The 18,223-nt window shown below is 35.2% G+C and overlaps 1 protein-coding gene across 1 annotated transcript; it reads right to left on the reverse strand.

The window, feature by feature from the left end:
- Positions 1-761: 761 nt before the first annotated feature.
- LOC100244532 (uncharacterized) lies at positions 762-13,567 on the reverse strand. The gene is made up of 10 exons (XM_002264394.4): positions 13,084-13,567; positions 12,080-12,239; positions 9,058-9,119; positions 7,391-7,550; positions 7,179-7,299; positions 5,234-5,315; positions 5,034-5,137; positions 1,312-1,390; positions 1,134-1,184; positions 762-1,044 (listed from the first exon to the last, which is right to left on the reverse strand). Exons 1-10 carry the CDS (start codon positions 13,351-13,353, stop codon positions 961-963), a joined length of 1,173 nt encoding a protein of 390 aa, XP_002264430.1. The 5' UTR covers positions 13,354-13,567; the 3' UTR covers positions 762-960.
- Positions 13,568-18,223: the final 4,656 nt, after the last annotated feature.

Below are 18,223 nucleotides of genomic sequence, written 5' to 3' on the forward strand. Positions count from 1 at the left end.
ATTTAACTTAAAGTCAACTTAAGTTACTAAATAATAAACTTGAAGTTTTACCAAATACTCTTGAATAATTTCATTTAAATAAAAATAATAATAAGTTGTAATCATAAGATAATGAAGAAAAAAAAATGAAACAAAAATTAACCAACCTAACATCCAAATTATAATTGAAAAACAATCTGAAATGACCAAAGAGGAGAGAAACAAAAATAGATGAAGAACAACACCAAAAAGAAGTAGCATCATATTAGGCTATGAATGTTACTTTTAAGTAGGTAAGATTCTCTAACTTAAACAAAAATTTTAGTTTGGAATTATGGGAGATAAGGAAACATTTGTAGCCTAATTGCCTCATTACAGTCAAACTTCATTGATGGTATTGAACTATCAATTTTTCTAAAAACTTAAGTTTACAAGATTTGGATTCAATATGCATATCATGCTCTTTAACACCCTCCCTTATGGCCTCATACCAGAATATGGAGAGACGAATAGAATTTGGATTCATATCCAATTAACTACAATTTGGTGAAGAATTTGGATTGATATCCAACAAAACAAATGGGGCAAATGTAAATTGTGGAGACGTAGCTCGAACACTAGACCTCTATCAAACCAAACTCTAATATTATGTTGAACTACCAAATTTCATAAAAGCTTAGAATTACAAAATTTGAATTCAATATGCATATCATGCTCCTTAACAGGTGAAAACCAAAATCTTAAAATAGTAATTAGAAAAAGCTAAATGTTGGAAGTGTGAATTGGAAACTGAAAATCAACACCTCTTGTGAGATTAAAATTTTGGTTGTAGTATGACAAAGCTGATCTATTGACACAATATGCAGATTATGACTGCCAGGTTTGAGTTCGTGACTTCTGTACAATAGCTGCAGAAAGTATATATGAACATATCCTAGACCCAGATGGAAAGGTAATCAATGAGATGGAACCCAATTTAACTCACGGGACACGCTCCAGTACTCGCTGTAATGCCTTTTTGATGCCTTCTTGATCAAGTGACGTTGTCAGTTGTATTTCTTGCACCTAAATCACAGAGAGACCATTAGGCTTCCACACACCAGGAGGGAGGGAGGGAGAGAGAGAGAGAGAGAGAGAGAAGTGATTTAACCTACCTGCCTTCCAGCTCGAGCAAGGAGGGTGAACTGTTTGTCAACGGCTGGGGCCTGGATAATGCAAAGATTATTTTGGAAGAAAGTATAAAAATGATAATCAACACTAGAAAATTTTAAAGAAGAATAAAGAACTAGATGAAGCTAGATGTTATTGATGAAACATCAGCCCCGCACTCACATTTGAAAGCCAGAGCTGCAGGTCTTGTGAAACTACTCGTTTCTCGAATCCTTGACGACTAATTCTTACATCACTTATCCTGCAGAAAAATAGATATTTAAATTAGATATTCAAGGACAAAAAGGAAATCTAATGATGAAATAATAATTGGTTTCAAATAAGAAAAAAACAAGCAAATCCTGACAGTGGATATAAAGCTGAAAATCGTATTGTAGGCCTATGATTCTCTGACGTGTTCGAAAAGTAAATTGGAATCTGATGGTTTTCACTTGTTATATTAAATAAGTAAAAATCTAACTTAAACATACATGTCTTCTACTACTCTAAACAACTTCATGTTACTGGAGGTAATATAAAGTTTTGACACTAGACAGTTGACCATGGACCATAGCTGCTTCCCTTGGATTAGTATAAGTAGAAAATAACATCATGATAAGGGCACATAAAGAGAGAACATCACTGAGATATTCAATGCTTGATTGATTTGTCATTTTCATAGATGTGGTTTTAGATGGAGTAAGGATAGTTATTGCTTAGTAGGCTGCTATCGTAGATGTGTAACTACCTTTTACCTATCCCTCCTTTACCAAAGGATTAGTTGTTTGGGAAGCAAAAAGGGAATTTACCAAGAGCCCCTACTTCCCTTCATACTGATACGTAACATAATGGTCTAACTAAAGGTTGTGGATGACAGTCTTGAGCTTGATAGTATGAACAAAATAATAGAATAAGGTTAAGGGTGATGTTCTTGAGCTTTCCAGTAGTCATACATACCATATCCTTATTCATAGGGATTGCCTAAATTACAATGTGATGGTGCCCACATTAGTTTCCATTGCTATAATCCTCGTTTTGCACCCCATTATGGTAGTGACTTCTATTCCAGCCTCCAGATAGGGATTGAATCCAATGGTCTAGGAGAAGTACTAGGTTTTTATTTGTGATCAAAGTTTACCTGGGGAGAAAGATACATGTTTTCACTTGTCCGTGTTCTTTGATTTTCCATATAATTATTGTGATGGGGATAAAGGTGCTTACATGAACTTACTATCTACAGACAGCCCTAAACATTGCATAAATGGAAATACCTAAGCTCTTGCTGATCCATTGCAAGATGTTTGAGATATCAGAGGGAAATACAGGGAAGATGGGTCTTACCTTAAAATGCTGGAAAGGGTATGGGGTTTTCCAGTTGGATTAGGTTGTGAAGAAAGGATTCACAGTCGACTAACTAGAGAAGGAGGTGTAAATACAAGAGAGCAAACCTTGCTTTGAAATCTGAGGGACTGAGTCACTTCATTAGGCAGAAATCAGGAGTAATGTTGAAAGTCTATACCACCTTTTCTGTTTTCTCTGGAGAGACTCCTTTAGGTCATCCCAGGATTTTGGATGGTAATAAATGGCCTTTAAAGTCCTAGATGAACTTGTCACAGAGAAGCTTAGAGATAGTGGGCAAGTAGTTCATGGTCCCCTAGCCAAGGAAAGGGAATCTAGCAGATAGTGGGTGGGTAGTGAATGGTTCCCTAGCCAAGAAAAGGGTATCAAGCAAGACTTCAAGTTAGCTTGGTATTTGGAACTATATGAATACTGCTAAGGTGGACTAGCTGGGTGACCCAAGGAGAGGCAGTGTTTGTCAGTTTGGGGAAGTGGTGTTTGCTGGATGTGATTTCATTGGGGCGAATAGAGTTCATAAGATGGAAATGGTGCTAGACATTAGGATGCATGGTTAAGAGAGGAAGGTTGATGCTATAGGGGCTCCATTGCTGACAAATGGTGGGGGACAGAAGCTCAGTGAGTTGGGGTCACATGGTTGGCCTGTTGATTATTTTATGGGGAAGGAAGGATAAGAGAGGAGCCTTTTTATGGGAAAGGACAGAGGATTGGAGGTGATGCTATCCGCAGCAAATCCAAATCCATTGGCTGCTATGGGTCTGCTAATAGTACTGACAGTGAGGGGAAATGAAAAGGACTATAGACCAAAGCATGTGTCTAATTAGGTTCTAAGCAGGACATTCAGATTCAGAAAATTCTCACGGTACTCTCTCAAGGTTTAGGAAGCAGTGACTATGACACTGTTTGCTAGAGCAAGGGGGAATTCCTACAGAAGGATCTACTTCAAGAGTGTAAGTTAAGAAAATTTGCATGTTTATTAACCATAATGGCAAAGGTAAAATTTTTAATAGAATAGGTGTGACAAAGAAGAGAATGGATATTATTACAGTGCCATGAAGTTCAGAATCACCCAAATGCATCACAATAAAGACAAGGTGTGTATGACTCTATGCTCAATTAATCACTAATTATGTCTGTCTTAGCATTTAAATAGGGTTGCTATGCAGCATAGGGTTTGCCTAGGCAGGTTTGTCATGCAGGCTAGGGTCCAGGATTTTCAGTCCCTTTTGTGGAGAACCTTTAGGCAATGTTTGTTTCTTAGAAATTTTGAGGGAAAATGAAAAGGAAAGGAAATAGAGAGAAAAAATGGAAAGAAAGAAAAAGTAAAGGAAAATAAAAATAGATATAAAGTTCATAAATTGTTTTATATGGTTCTTCAAACTCATTTCACTTATTTTCTCCTCTATATAAACATTAAATAATTTAAAAATACATTAAGTTTCTAACTAATTTTAATTATATTTTATTCTTTCCATATTTTTCAAAGTAAAACCAAACACAAGAAAATCATCGTCCTTAACATTTTTCTTTCCTTAGTACTTTCCTGGAACCAAACATGGTCTTATGCTTTGTAAATTGGGTTTTAATTAAACTAGTTTGACAAGAAATCATTCACAAACAATAATATCAAAAGCTATAATGCAAGGGAAAGCAAGGGAGTTATCATTAATGGCCAAGAAATTGATGACTTAAAATTCTTAACATCTAAAACAATCAGAAAATAATAGCAAATAAATGGATGGGATCACCACAAATGAAGCAATCTTCAAATTAAGGCCTCAAATATGCAGCTTCCAAATAACAACCCCATTCTAAGAGGCAATTTAAGGACAAAATCATTTAAAAAAAACGGTGATAAGACAATAGCACTAGGGTATGAAAAAACAACAAATAGATGATATAGAGGAAGGAGGGATGGTTGAATTAGAGGAAGATGGGATGGTATGGAGGACAGTAGAAAAGGATGTTAACAAGAGGGAGGGCATCTCTCAAGCCTCTTGGACACAAATAATTGCAAAATGTTGCAATACAAACACTTGAGGTGCCTAACTCAACCCACCAAACAAAAGGATATAGAAGAGAAAGAAGGTGACAGACAACAAGAGAAAAGTTAAGAGAGAGAGGAAAAAAAAATGATAAGAAAAAAAAGACAGGCAGCTGACCCTAGTTTCTCAAAGTAAGCATCAAAAACTTCTCTAAGTAAAAGGACAACAAATAAAAATTTCATATAACTAGTAACTCAGCCAAACTTTAATAACCAGCCTGAAATACAAAATGTCCCTAAAAAATACCTGTTTTAGTTTTAGTACAATTTTCATCTCCAACTTGATTGAAACAGTACTTTGAACTAAACCTAGAAACTCCATGTTGACCCAGTGGTTAAATGCACATGGCAATATCTCAAAATTCTTCTAGAAATAGGAGTTAGGTTGTCTATTTAGAGGATATATAGAGAAGAACATAAAAGTAGAAAGTACACAAATGTGACAAAAGTGTCCCTAAAATCTCAGCAAGAATTCTTCACAAGTCAAGCAATAATGAGATCATACCCTTCTTCCTGGAGAAGCTCTTCAAATATTGTTTCAAGCCCTGGAAGAGGTTCGATGTCATAGCTATCGCTTGTCCTCAGAGAATCTGGACCTGTTGATCCATCCTGTAAAAGGTGACTTACGTCAGATGACTTTGTCCTATGAAGAAGAAAGATGATCTGTCAAAGTGCATAGCAGAAAATATCGTCACCCTTACACACCTGAGGAATTACTTTGTCTAAAGTTTCTAAAAGTGGATCTTCTTCCAGTTGTTTAATTGACAATGTAATCCTTGATTTTACCCTGCATTCAAGTACTAATTCAAAACCCAAATGTTGCCATTAAAGAAAAACTACACCAATTTAAAAACCATTCCAGTTTAGCTAAATTCCAAATGCACAAAGAAATACTGATCTCCTTAATTAATTTAAACCCAGATATCGACTCCAAACATGATTCCTCAATAAGACAAATAAGTAAATAAATAAAACTTCAAGTTGACTACAAAATCAGGACGATATATGCTCAAGAGCGATCCTCCCAAATTATCCTATGTGTAGATAAACAATCCCTTGAGGCCTGGTTTCAAGTTTTCAACTGGTAAATGAACGGGCCAGGTTTGTGGGAGGTTATAGGTTAGAATCCCAGTGGGGACAAAATAAAAGGAAAATATCAATAGAAAAATAAATAAACAAATGAAACTTCATGTTGACTACAAAATCAGGACAATATAAGTTCAAGAAAGATCCTCCCAAATTATCGCAAATGTAGATAAACAATCCCTTGGGGCCTAGTTTCAAGTGGCAATACATTGTTAGGAGTGGTCAGCCATATGGGACAGTAATTCACATTTGAGGGGAGAGTAAAGTCAAGAGAGAGGAGAGAGGGGGTTGGAGTAGAGGCAGCAGGCTAAAATTGGAAGCTTGCAAGTCAGAGAATTCCAGATTCATAGAGAATCTTTAGAATTCATGAAAGTGAGCTGAGATTTGTTTCCATTTTCTAAAAATATAAAAATATAGGGCCTTTCTATTGTGTTTCTAGAGGAAAACTTCCAGTAACCAACTGATGATAAAGTGGAACCCTCTGGTGCTGGCCCCATTTCTCATCAAGACTGGTGGGTCTCCCCCACTACCATTGTCGTTACTCAGCATCAGCAAGCCTCCAACTGCAGTTGTCAGACCAAGACCCTCTGGAACTATTGAGACTAAAAAAATTAAGATGATGCAGCAGAATCTCACATATTAAGGATATATTGACAGCATTAAGGAGTACATGACCCAAAAATAATTAAAAGAATGAGAGAGGATTCTAAAAGTTATATGTGGGCTTTAATCCTCCTTGAAAAGTAACACAAATGGTATTTACAACAGCTAATTTTGAAGCTCTTTCAGGACTGGCAACCTGTATCCTTGGCCACCACATCATCACTTTAATTTTTTGCTTCTAAATTTCTGAATCAACCTTCTGCTTTGAGTTTGCTAACAAATAATTTGCCCCCTGAAGCTGCTAACAATCATCCACAAGACCAACTAAACGCAATTACTGATCTTAAGTTGTTTTACCAAAGAATTAATTGATATCTCCAACAGACTGTATCTTCTTAAACAAATGACCACAAGGAAAGGTTCAAACTAAAAATAGCTTTTCCTTACTGTTCGGATTATAACCTTTACTTTGACACAGAAAACTGTTGACGACAACAAAAAAAAATACATACATGCATGCATATGTGTATAGGGATCATCCAGATTTGTTCCCACAATAAAACCAACCAAACCAGATCTTCCAAATCAAAGATACGCCATAGGACCAAACAATGAACGAATTCATAGAACTGAAAGTATGCGAAGCTATTTCCAGAATTCCAAGAAAAGAGATAAAATTGTTGATTGCTAATACTGGATTTTCAAATACTTCTTAGCCTTTTGGAAGGTACAGATACCTTATAAAAACAAGACTATGTATTGCATTGCCTCTTATGCAATTTGGGGCTAGGTGAACAGATGTGTATGTATCTAATGAAAACATGATTCTGCACTGGCCTTCTAGAATTTAGAGTGATCTAATTTAGGTAATAGAATTAGTTATTCTGGCCTTGGATTTTTATAGTATTATACAAATATTTATTAACAGAAAGTATCAAAGGTGGGGAAATAGAAAAATCACCTATCTACTTTAACAATTTTAACCCTCACTTCATCACCCTCGTTTAGGACGTCTCTTACATCTTGAACTAAATCCCATGAAACCTCAGAGACATGTACTAGTCCAGTGAGGTGATAAAGACCTGCATCATAGTTTCAAAAGGCCATTAAACTTTTTAAGATATATGAAACACATCATATTACCAGTAATATATGTAACAGAGAAGGAAGTACCATCGGGAAAGCGTAAGTGAACAAAGGCACCATAATCCTCGACCGAACCCACCATTGCTTCAAAAATATCACCTATATTAATTTGTTTGGAAAATTTCAACCAGGCAGCTTCCTTTTCAGAGAAAATCAATTTCCTTTTCTCCTCATCCGCTAGGATGACCTGAAATATCAAAGATAGCAAATAAATTTCCAAACATTCCATGAAAATGAGAAAGTTTATCAATAAGAAATAGCTCCTTGATCATTATTCAGAAAGAAGGAAAACAATATTTTTTATCATTATTCAAAGATGAGAAAAAAGAAATATGTCAGGCCATGATGGTATATTAGGAGAAAGACCATACTAGAGCTAACATAGTTACTTCGAAAATTCTCATTAGAACATTCCATGGACTCTGAATATGTTTATTCCTCTAAAGGGGATTATAAAATATGGCATCCAAGAGAAGGATTTAATTCCAATGCCTATTTAGTCTGTTTGCTTTATTTGGGTGCAACTCCCATGCTCTTGATTCCGTTCATTCAGTTTGTCCAATTGCCTCACTTGCTGATGAGCATGGGAAAATTACCAGACAACATATTCAGACATTCTCATTTTTGTTCTATTTGGATTCTTATTTTGTTTGTGGTAACTTGTAATGCACATTAGGGTATCCTCCAAATCTGAAAAGTGCTATAATTTCCTTTTTCTTAGGGTAGTTGAAAATTTTTTTTTATTTTTTTTTTCGGTCACAATTAACATTCTCTACAACTCGAGAAGTAAAACTCTTCTCAACCTTTCTTCCTAGTGAGACAATTTCAGGGCCTTCTCTTCATTTTCAGAAGAAAGTAGCAGGACATCAACCCAATTATCACTTTCCATTTTTCTCGCATATCTTTTCTTCTTTCTTTTATCCTCTCCTCTTCTTCCTACCTTCACTGTTCCAGGAAAAGAACAAGGTATATGGGGTGGACATTAGTAGGCCTATCTAGAATTTTTCTTCACTAAAGCTATCCCCAAAGGTCTTACCTCAATTAAGATATTAATATTTCTTTTCATTCCATTCCATTGCCTCATTATCCATCACTAAATAAACAGACAATAAATGGAGGAATAACTAGACAGAAGAGGCTTTAATCAAGACCTTCAGGCACCAGAAACCACATCAACCTATTGCCTTGCTGCAAAAGCTGTGGATTGACAATGTATATCAACCTTATAATCAAACTCTGAAACCTCTAAAAGTTGCAGTCTGATCCCACCCAACTACCATAAATTTTGTAACATGATTTTACCATCTTGCCTCCTTCTGTGACCACCCCTAGATTTTCCACACTTTGTAGTTTGACCCTGTTCCTAATATCATCTGCTATGAGATAAATGACAAAACTTCAAGCTAAACATTTCAAACCCTCTGCACTGATTATATAAACAAAAGGATGACAAACATGCACTCACAGGTCAATTTGTGCAGGTGAAGCATAAGTGATGATTCACTTTTTACACACTCAGTCTCTTGAGCAAGGGATTGTTTTGTAAGAGGAAAACAATTAGACAGAGGCATAGTATATAAATCCATGTTGTTCAACTCTATATTAAATAATTAATGCGTTTAATACATAAATGAGATGAATTTTTAGATTTCAACAACTTAAATATACATACTTTTAAGTATAAAACTCAGTACCTTCACGGAAATAAGAGAACCAATCAATCCTTTTGCAATCTCTTGGATGGTTTTATGGGGTTCTACAAGAAATGGCATCATAGAGAAATGTCAATGAGTGAGCAATTACAACTGCAATCTTCCATGAAAATAGCATACTAGCATGGAAATCATTTAATAATGCTAATATCACCATTGATATTAACAAACAAGCAGCATAGAGAAACATGATTTGACATAATACAAAAAGTTCATACAAGGGTATGGCAGCAACTTTTTCTTCTGTTTGAAACTCAAATAAAAAAAAATACTAGATCAGTTACATGTTGGCAAGTTTCAACCTGGGCCTATCAATACAAGCCAGGTTGCTACCAGTTAAGCTACCAATTTGAACCTAAAGTTTAAGCTATAGGGCAATGGGCCAACAATGTATATCATGCCAACCAACGCCAATAAATAACTCTTAAAAGAACATTACAATAAGCTCTAAACTCATTCTAGTCAACAGGAACACCTTAAACACAATGGATTGTACTTGGATTAGGCTTTCTTAGTCCACCAGCCAAAATTCAACCTGATTACTATTAATTAATCATGGTTACTCTGACTTTCAATGGTTTAATTGCAAAATTCATATTAGTATGTTTTTAAATATTTATTATGACAACATGATATAAGGAGCCAAAAAAGGTGACACTTTCCATCAGCTGCAATTAATCAAAGGAAACTGCATTAGTGTAGCCCATTTCTTGTAACTAAATCACTTTAGCAATAAAAAAATAAAAAGGGATTTTTCAAAAAGAAGGAACTCGTTTTTTTGGCCCTATCCTGCAGAGATGACGGTGTAAGAAGACTCAGAATTAAGGTGATCCACCTAGATTTATTTTGTAACATCATTTTCTTTTCAATTTATTACCAAGGAATAGGTTCCTCACATACCATCAATTTGAAGAGGGAATTAAGGATAGTTACTTAGAACTTTGATACCAGAATGTGAATGAGGAAAACTAGAATGTAAAGGAAGGAGAGAAAATTTTTAGAGTTCAGATAAACTTATTTTTTGATAGGTAAGTGCAAATTGTGTTAAAACGCCAAAAAGGGTGCACCAAAATACACACAATGTATACAACAGCTGCCAAAAAGTGTCAAAAAGGATAGGGAAAACAAAAAAACTCCCTCCCTCAATCTAACCCTAACCAATCAATAAAATCAACTAAGGACATAGAAGTATGTTCTATAAACAAGTTTGTCCAAAATAATAAGTTACACAAAAACAAAAACTTTAGCCAATGAACAGAAAGTTTCATATTCTCAAAAGATCATTTATTTCTCTCCTTCCAAATTGTCCAGAATAGGTATAAAGATGTTGCTCTCTACACTCTCTTCCTCTTTCTTCCAATGATCGATCCATGCCACCCTAACAAGGTCCCTTTAACTGTAGAATGAATCACCCAATACAACCTGAATAAAGAGAACAAGAGCTCCCATAACAGCCTTGCCTTTCCACAATGCAAGAGTATATGGTCAATTGACTCCTCGTGAACATAATAAAGGGAGCGGGAGCATCTATTGGCTAAAGGCCACCCTCTCCTTTGCAATTGGTCTAAAGTCAAAACTTTCCCCCATGTAGCTATTACTTTTCCAAAACCCATTACATATGGCTCCAATATTAAAAAAGCAAAGCAGGAAATGAAAAGGCTTTCTTCATTGAACAAATGAAAGACAACAATATTATACACAAAGGTAATAAGGTGCACTTAGAAAAAATGAAGCATCAACTAAATATAATAATCTAAACAGGGGGAGGCCCTATCATTTTGCTTTGATTGTGGATCTACTTGTATATTTATGAAGTGGTCCCCTAGTTTATGTTGTTTGCCAAAAATATAGTTTTCTTTTTTTAGTTACTAGAGTGGGGGTTAATTCTAATCTGTGACAATGGAGAGGACTTTAGAATCTAAAGATTCTTAGATAAATGTAAGCTTAGTAATACAAAACTACCGAATGATGAGGAGCTATGTCCTCGAGATCTTAAAATGTAGCCATTTTTGTTATAGCCAAAATGAGGATATTAAGATGGATACGTTGCAATGAAAGAAAAGATAAAACAAGAAATGAATAGATTCATAAAAAGCTTAGGGTGACAGCAATTACGAGCAAGATGAAGGAAAGTATCCCAAAGATGGTTCAACCATGGGCAAAGAAGATCAAGGACCACAATAGTAAGGAAGAATGATTTCGTTCTAGTTAAAGTTTTTACAATGACAATATAGCAAAAGGTTAAAACCAAAAAAGAAAAATGAAAAAAAAAAAAACAAGGCTAACAGGTTGATAAAACTATAGTTTACGGAGTGAATGACCCTACATGAACTGATCCAAAGCATCCATGCAACTAGCAATCTAGATTCAAGGCCATTCTAGTTTAGTTGATGCAGAGGATTAGCACAACCAACTCAAGCAGTAGAGACATAAGGCCATATTGATTGGATTGTAGAATCAAACTAAATGACTCTAATAAATTAAGCTGATTAGCATACTAGTCTTTTCAATGAACAGTCTCTTCCTTTGTTTTGTGGCACTATTACACAGGCATGACATGTGCATGTATTATGGACATGTACATAGCTACTTTATATAAAGGAATACTTGTCACAGTTCTGAAAAAATGAATATCAGGTTCAGCATGGAACTAGACCACAACTTAAAGAAATAAAATATTGACATCAAATAAAAAAAAAATATCATAAGGTCAGCCTGCACAAGCAACAGAGCATTCAACTGATAACCCATGAGGTGCATATTCAAAACAAAAAGAGAAGCATTCACATCAATTTTCAGAAATGCAGCTGAAATCAAACGCAATGTCATAATAAGGCCTTCCTAGAAACCTTTCTAAGCTCAAATATTGGTAAAAAGGAAAACCATAATTAATTTCAACAACACTTCAAAACATGTCTTAACCACTCGTGAGAGCTATTATACATGAAAACTGCATAAAAGAACTTGAAAGAAAAATTATAATTGCATCCAAGAAAAAATGTACCTTTACATGAATGGGATGGACTCAACTGTGGGAAGGGAAGAAACCCCACAAGAGAATAAAACCGAACCAGTAAGCCTCCTCCATTAAAACCTTCAATCCTACCCTCGTATATGAATCCACTCTCAAGATGAGCCCTTGCTGCTTTCCAGTCAGCAGACCTCTACTTCTTTGCAGAAACTAAGTATTAGATCATATCATGTATTAAAAGCATTGATCTGCCACTACACAAAATCAATGATATCATCTAGATGTTAAACTCTGTCAGTAGCGCACCACTAGAACTTTTTTTTTTTGATAGGTACCACTAGAACTATTTAGACTACACATTTATTCAATATCTTCTGTACCAATATGTTAGAAGGAATATTGATCTAGTACAAGTAGCTAAGGGCCAAATGAATCAAAATTAAAGCAATGCAGATTAACAAATATTTTGATTTCAATTGTATTATTGGATGTTACAACAATTCTTGACTTTTGTTTAAAAGTTTACCATCCTGACAGTGATTTTCATCATTTTTCCAATAAAGTTCAGATATTATTGATACTTTCTTGATATTTCGACCTCGGAAATAATCGCCCACACACGGTCTACCAAACAAGAACCAAGAATTGCCAAACAGGAATCAGGAAATGTCACATTGAATTACACAGAAACCACTTCCCCAGGCAAATTATATCAAATTAATCAAAACTTGTCCCGAAAATACCAGTCCGTTTTGCTGCAATGAAAACTTAACTAAAAAAAATCCCCAACTTGAAACACTAGCACTCATTATTTTCCTTCTCCTTTCCTCAATTTTCTTACTATCCAAACAAAAAAAGAAAAAAAAAATGTTAAACTACCAATGAACATAAAAGCTAAGCAGTTGGTGAATGAAACAACGGTGTAGATCAAATTAATCTTAGGCTAAAACATTGACACCATGCTTCATCTCTCACTTCAACCAATTAAATTAAAAACTTATACAATAAGCCGATTAGGCCAAAATCTCAAAACTCACCCGAGCTTGGCGAATGGCGTCGAAAGGGGGAGGAGGCGAACCTTCGACGACTCCGGCAGTGGCCTGCTCGGAGCCCTCGGTGGAGACTCGGGCAGTGGCAATATGGAATGGGGACCTTCTCAAGGGAGATCTCCGGTAGAAACTGGAGATTTTGGAAGGATTTATGAGGAGAGAGGCAGAAGAGTTGGTGTTGGAAGAGGAGTCCCAGCAGAAGAGCTTTGAGAGGATTGAGAGGCCAGTCACTGATCCCGAAGCTCCACTGAAGATCATATTTGTTCCGGCTTGTGCTTACGAACACAGCAAATGCACAGCACAGAAGCCAAGTAGAAGAAAACCGAGAATTCAGATGATGATGAAGATAACTTCTCGCTTCGGATTCTCATGAACTTCCATCTTCCAAGTGTTCCTTTTCTGCCCACAGATTTTTCCCTCCTTTTATTTATTTATTTATTTTTTTTTATTTTTATTTTATTTATTTATTTTTGTCTCTTTTTCATATCCACTTGTGATATGATATCCCATGCCCATTTTTTAGTAAGCATTGTAAGTGCAATGCGAGCATTATAATTACGAAAATAAATTGTAAATTAAAATTAATTAGATAACAAATCATGATTATGTAACTTTTGTAATTCAATCATCTATCCGATTTTAAAAACATTCATATTAAATATACCATATATTCAAATTGGTCAATTTTATAAAAATAATAATAATAATAAATAAATAAATAAATTAGGTGCACGTGAAATAATTTTTATTGAGGTTCATTATTTACATCATTTATGGAGGTTTATAAACTAAAACCTTGTTAAATCATTTGATTTCCTTTTTTTATCCTCTTATATTAACTACTTCTTTTGCAATTATTTTTTTAAAAAAAAAATTGACATTTATATATTATTCATATATAAAATTTATATACTACAATACAATAGAGTTATACTTTATTTTTTTAATAATATAAATGATTTATGTTGATTTGATCATAAATAGTCTTGAAATTAATTTAAAAATGACTACATTTTTCTTGAACCGTGGAATATAAAAAATTATTTTACCGTTAGCACTATCAATACTTTTCAGGGTGTTAGTACTTTACCTTGAGCATGTGATACCAAAGCTCTGTGGGGGCAACACTTTGATTCCATGAATGACCTATGACAAAGACAAGGTGAACAATTGAGGCAAATGGGGTGCAAGGCTTTTAGGTGACTCGACGATGAGTGCATGATGCCAACACACATGATGCTAGCACACATAGGCAAGCACATGGCAAGTGGCATGAGCAACTCATGGCTCACACTGTAAATAAAAAAATTAAACGTAAACTTAATGCTTTATAAATTCCAAGATTTTGACTATCATGATTTTCACAAACATAAATAACATACCAGAATCCATAACAATTTCTCCAGTTAATTCTTGATCTGAAATTGTAGAATTCTCCGAGACATAGGTTTCTCTCTCTTAGCCCTTTTTCTTAAATGAAAAATTAAATTCACACACTAATGATGGAAACCGTACAATGCTACTTAAATGGGTAGAGAGAGGACCTATTTCCTTTTGGTAACTGCTAGCGGTTTAGTAATCGCCATTCCACTTCCCATCAAAGTAAGGAGTAAAAAAATTAGGAAACTACTTCTCTAATTGTATAACCAATATTTTAGGGATTAGATCAGATAACCCCATTTTAATAAAAGACTAAAGTCATACACGTGTCATGTGGAACATTAGAAAAATATCTAACATTCTCCCACTTGTCTCATATGACTAACTTTATTTTAGCCCCAATGAAGTCAACATTATGCACATAAAAAACTAATCCATTTCCAACTCAAATTGGTCATCATAAATACTATGGTCAAATGAATCACTAGTATGAGTCATGACGGTTGTACATCAATAAGGCGACATAGTCCCTTCCATGTACTACAACACTAGCAATCCAATCAACCATGGTTCATAAATGAGAAGTATCCAAAATTGGTCTAACAAAAACTATCTTTGTAAAAGACTTCCTGTTATCATTTATCCAATCTCATAGATGTATGTACAAAATGGAAAACAGGAAAAAATCATAAACATGATTAATGAGATCTCAAAATGTTTAATAACATAAACAAACATTTGCAATCCAAACATAATAGGCATCAAGGGTTACAATCAAGACCCATCCTTTTAACATGTTCTGTAAATGTCTTTGGTGGTAACCCTTTAGTTAGTGGATCTGCAACCATGAGCTCAGTATTAATATGTTCAATAGACACCTATTGTTTCTGAACTTCCTCCTTAACTGCAAAATACTTTAACTCCATGTGTTTAGCACCATTAGAGTATTTGTCGTTCTTGGAGAAAAATATAGCTGCAGAATTATCACAATAAATCCTCAGCGGCTTCTCAATAGTGTCGACAATAGCAAGCCCTGAGATAAAATTTCGCAGCCATAAACCATGAATCGTGGCCTCAAAGCATGCCACAAATTCAACTTCCATCGTGGATGTAGCAATAATAGTTTGTTTAGCACTTTTCTATGAAATTGTTGCCCCAGCCAATAGATATACATAACCAAAAGTTGATTTTCTACTATCAACACATCCAGCAAAGTCTGAATCAGTGTAGCCAATCACCTCCAAATTATCTGACCTCTTAAAAGTAAGCATATAATCTTTTGTTCCCCTCAAGTACCTCATCACTTTCTTCGCAGCTTTTCAATGATCCATTCCAAGATTACTTTAGTATGTGCCCAACATACCAAATGCAAAATTGATGTCTGGCCTGGTGCAAGTTTGTGCATACATCAAACTTCCTACAGCGGAAGCATAAGGAATTTTTTCCATTTGTTTACGTTCCCATCCATTTTGTGGACATTGCATGAAACTAAATTTATCCCCTTTTTTAATTGGAGCTACACTAGCTGAACAGCTTTCCATACCAAATCTCTCTAAGATTGTTTCAATATATCGGTTTTGAGATAACTCCAACAAACCACGTGAGCGATCACGAAATATTTCTATTCCAATCACGTAAGTTGCCTCACCCATATCTTTCATTTCAAAATTCTTAGAGAGGAATTTCTTGGTTGTGTGCAATGATTCGTGCCCAGTCGGTGTATCAGTTGATTCATGTCTAGCTGATGCTCCTTAATTGAGGGAGTAATCAACAAAATTTATAACCTATTACACCATGAACTAGGGTAGCAAAGACAAAGCTACTATAGCATAGTGGCTCTAGGATCGTTCACTGGGAAGGGTTTTCAATTCATAAATGATACCAATTCAAAGCTGAATTGGTGCCTTTTCATTTCAAGGTTAGCTTTAAAAGAAAACATAATTTTTGGATGAAAAAAGTTGGGTTTAAACTAACGGTAAAGAAAGTAATGGAAATTACTTATGAAGAAAAACGTTCCTTGGAGGTTTAGGTTCACAGGGGAAGTTCCTTGTGCAAAAACAGAGCTCTGGTCATTTGGTTCATTTCCTCGCATTAGAGAATTAACATATAGTCAATTCTCTAACCGGTGCTGTATAGATGCTTCCCTTACATGGGTTCAAACACTAAATCTCTCTCACTGATGCACCTTGCAATGGCTCATACCTCTCACCTAGTACTTACCATTCAAGGTGATCTTTAACCTTGGACTTCCCATCAAAAACTCGCAAAAGATAACTAATGGATGTCTCCTTGGAGTCCAAAAGCTTACCAAGTGTTGGCAATTCTAGAAAATCCTACCTTCAAATCACTTCCCAAAAGCTCGCAAAAGGTAAACTAGTGCACCTCTATGGATGAAGATCACTTGCCTTACCAAGTGTTGGCTCAAGTGAATTGAAGGTGTTTTAAGTTAACTAAAAACATAGAAATCATTAAAGGATCACACTTTCTCTTCATTAATGGCCGAAACCACAAAGCTACTAATTCTTGCACTTGGAACCTTTCCCGGCAACCTTAACTCCAAGGAACTAAAAGTCTAGCCACTCATTCTCTGAGGAAACATCCTAAGAGCTTGTTTGGCTAGTAAGAAAATACAATTAAAATGAGAAGGTAAAGCAGAGCAAAAGCTCTGTATTTTACTTCCTTGCAAAACTGTACAAAGGATCGATCGTCCTCCCCGAGAACAAGCTCCCGAGATATATATATATATAAGGAAAATTACAAAATATCTATAAGAGGTTATTCACCCTTTTTCCAAACTTAATAACTAAGGAATCCTATAATTGGTGGGTTACAAGGAGATTTGGGATTTAGACAACAAATATCTAAAGCAAAATATCTCAAAATATCCCAAAATATTGGTGGCAAATATCAGGAAGCTTCAGGAGAACACCGCAGCACTGTGCAAAATGGCTGCTCTCCCATCTGGCGTCAGAATTCCGGATGTGAACATCCGGGTGGAAAGTGCGCGGCAGCGGGTGTAAAATGGCGGCAGCCGAGTATAAAATGGCAACAGTAGGGTGAAACGATAGCATCCTATCCGGATATGTTGTCCGGATGCCCTCCGATGGTGTATCCGGACGGGTATACTCCTTTCATGGATTCCAAAGAACTCTCCTCAATCTCGGATTGCTTTGGTGATAAAAAAACTATCAAAACACCAAAACTTAACACAATTTGATTAGAATTGATTGCAAGGGTCCTTAATATGTTAATTGGGTTAAAAGGTGATAACTACTACTCAAAAGTGTTTAAAAGAGTTAATTACAAGCTATGAAATAGCACTTTTTGAGTAGTAATCATGCAATAAACCAAGATCACTACTGGCAAGCAAAATATCATCAACATATAAAATCAGAAATATAAACTTGCTCCCACTAACCTTCAGGTATATACACCAATCAACGGTGTTTTCCTTAAATTCGAAGGAAGTAATAGTATCATTGAATTTAAGATACCATTGTCTAAAAGCTTGTTTAAGTCCATATATTGACTTATTTAATTTGCAAACCATCTGTTCTTTTCCCTTTATGGAGAAACCTTCAGGTTGATCCATATAAACCTTTTCTTCTAAACTCCCATTAAGAAAAGCAGTTTTCACATCCATTTAGTGTAGCTCTAAATCAAAATGAGCAACTAAAGCCATAATGATTCTAAGTGATTCTTTCTTGGATACAGGAGAGAAGGTCTCCTTATAATCAATACCCCCTTT

This window comes from Vitis vinifera, chromosome 5 (assembly GCF_030704535.1).
Source record: "Vitis vinifera cultivar Pinot Noir 40024 chromosome 5, ASM3070453v1".
Taxonomy (NCBI): Eukaryota; Viridiplantae; Streptophyta; class Magnoliopsida; order Vitales; family Vitaceae; genus Vitis; species Vitis vinifera.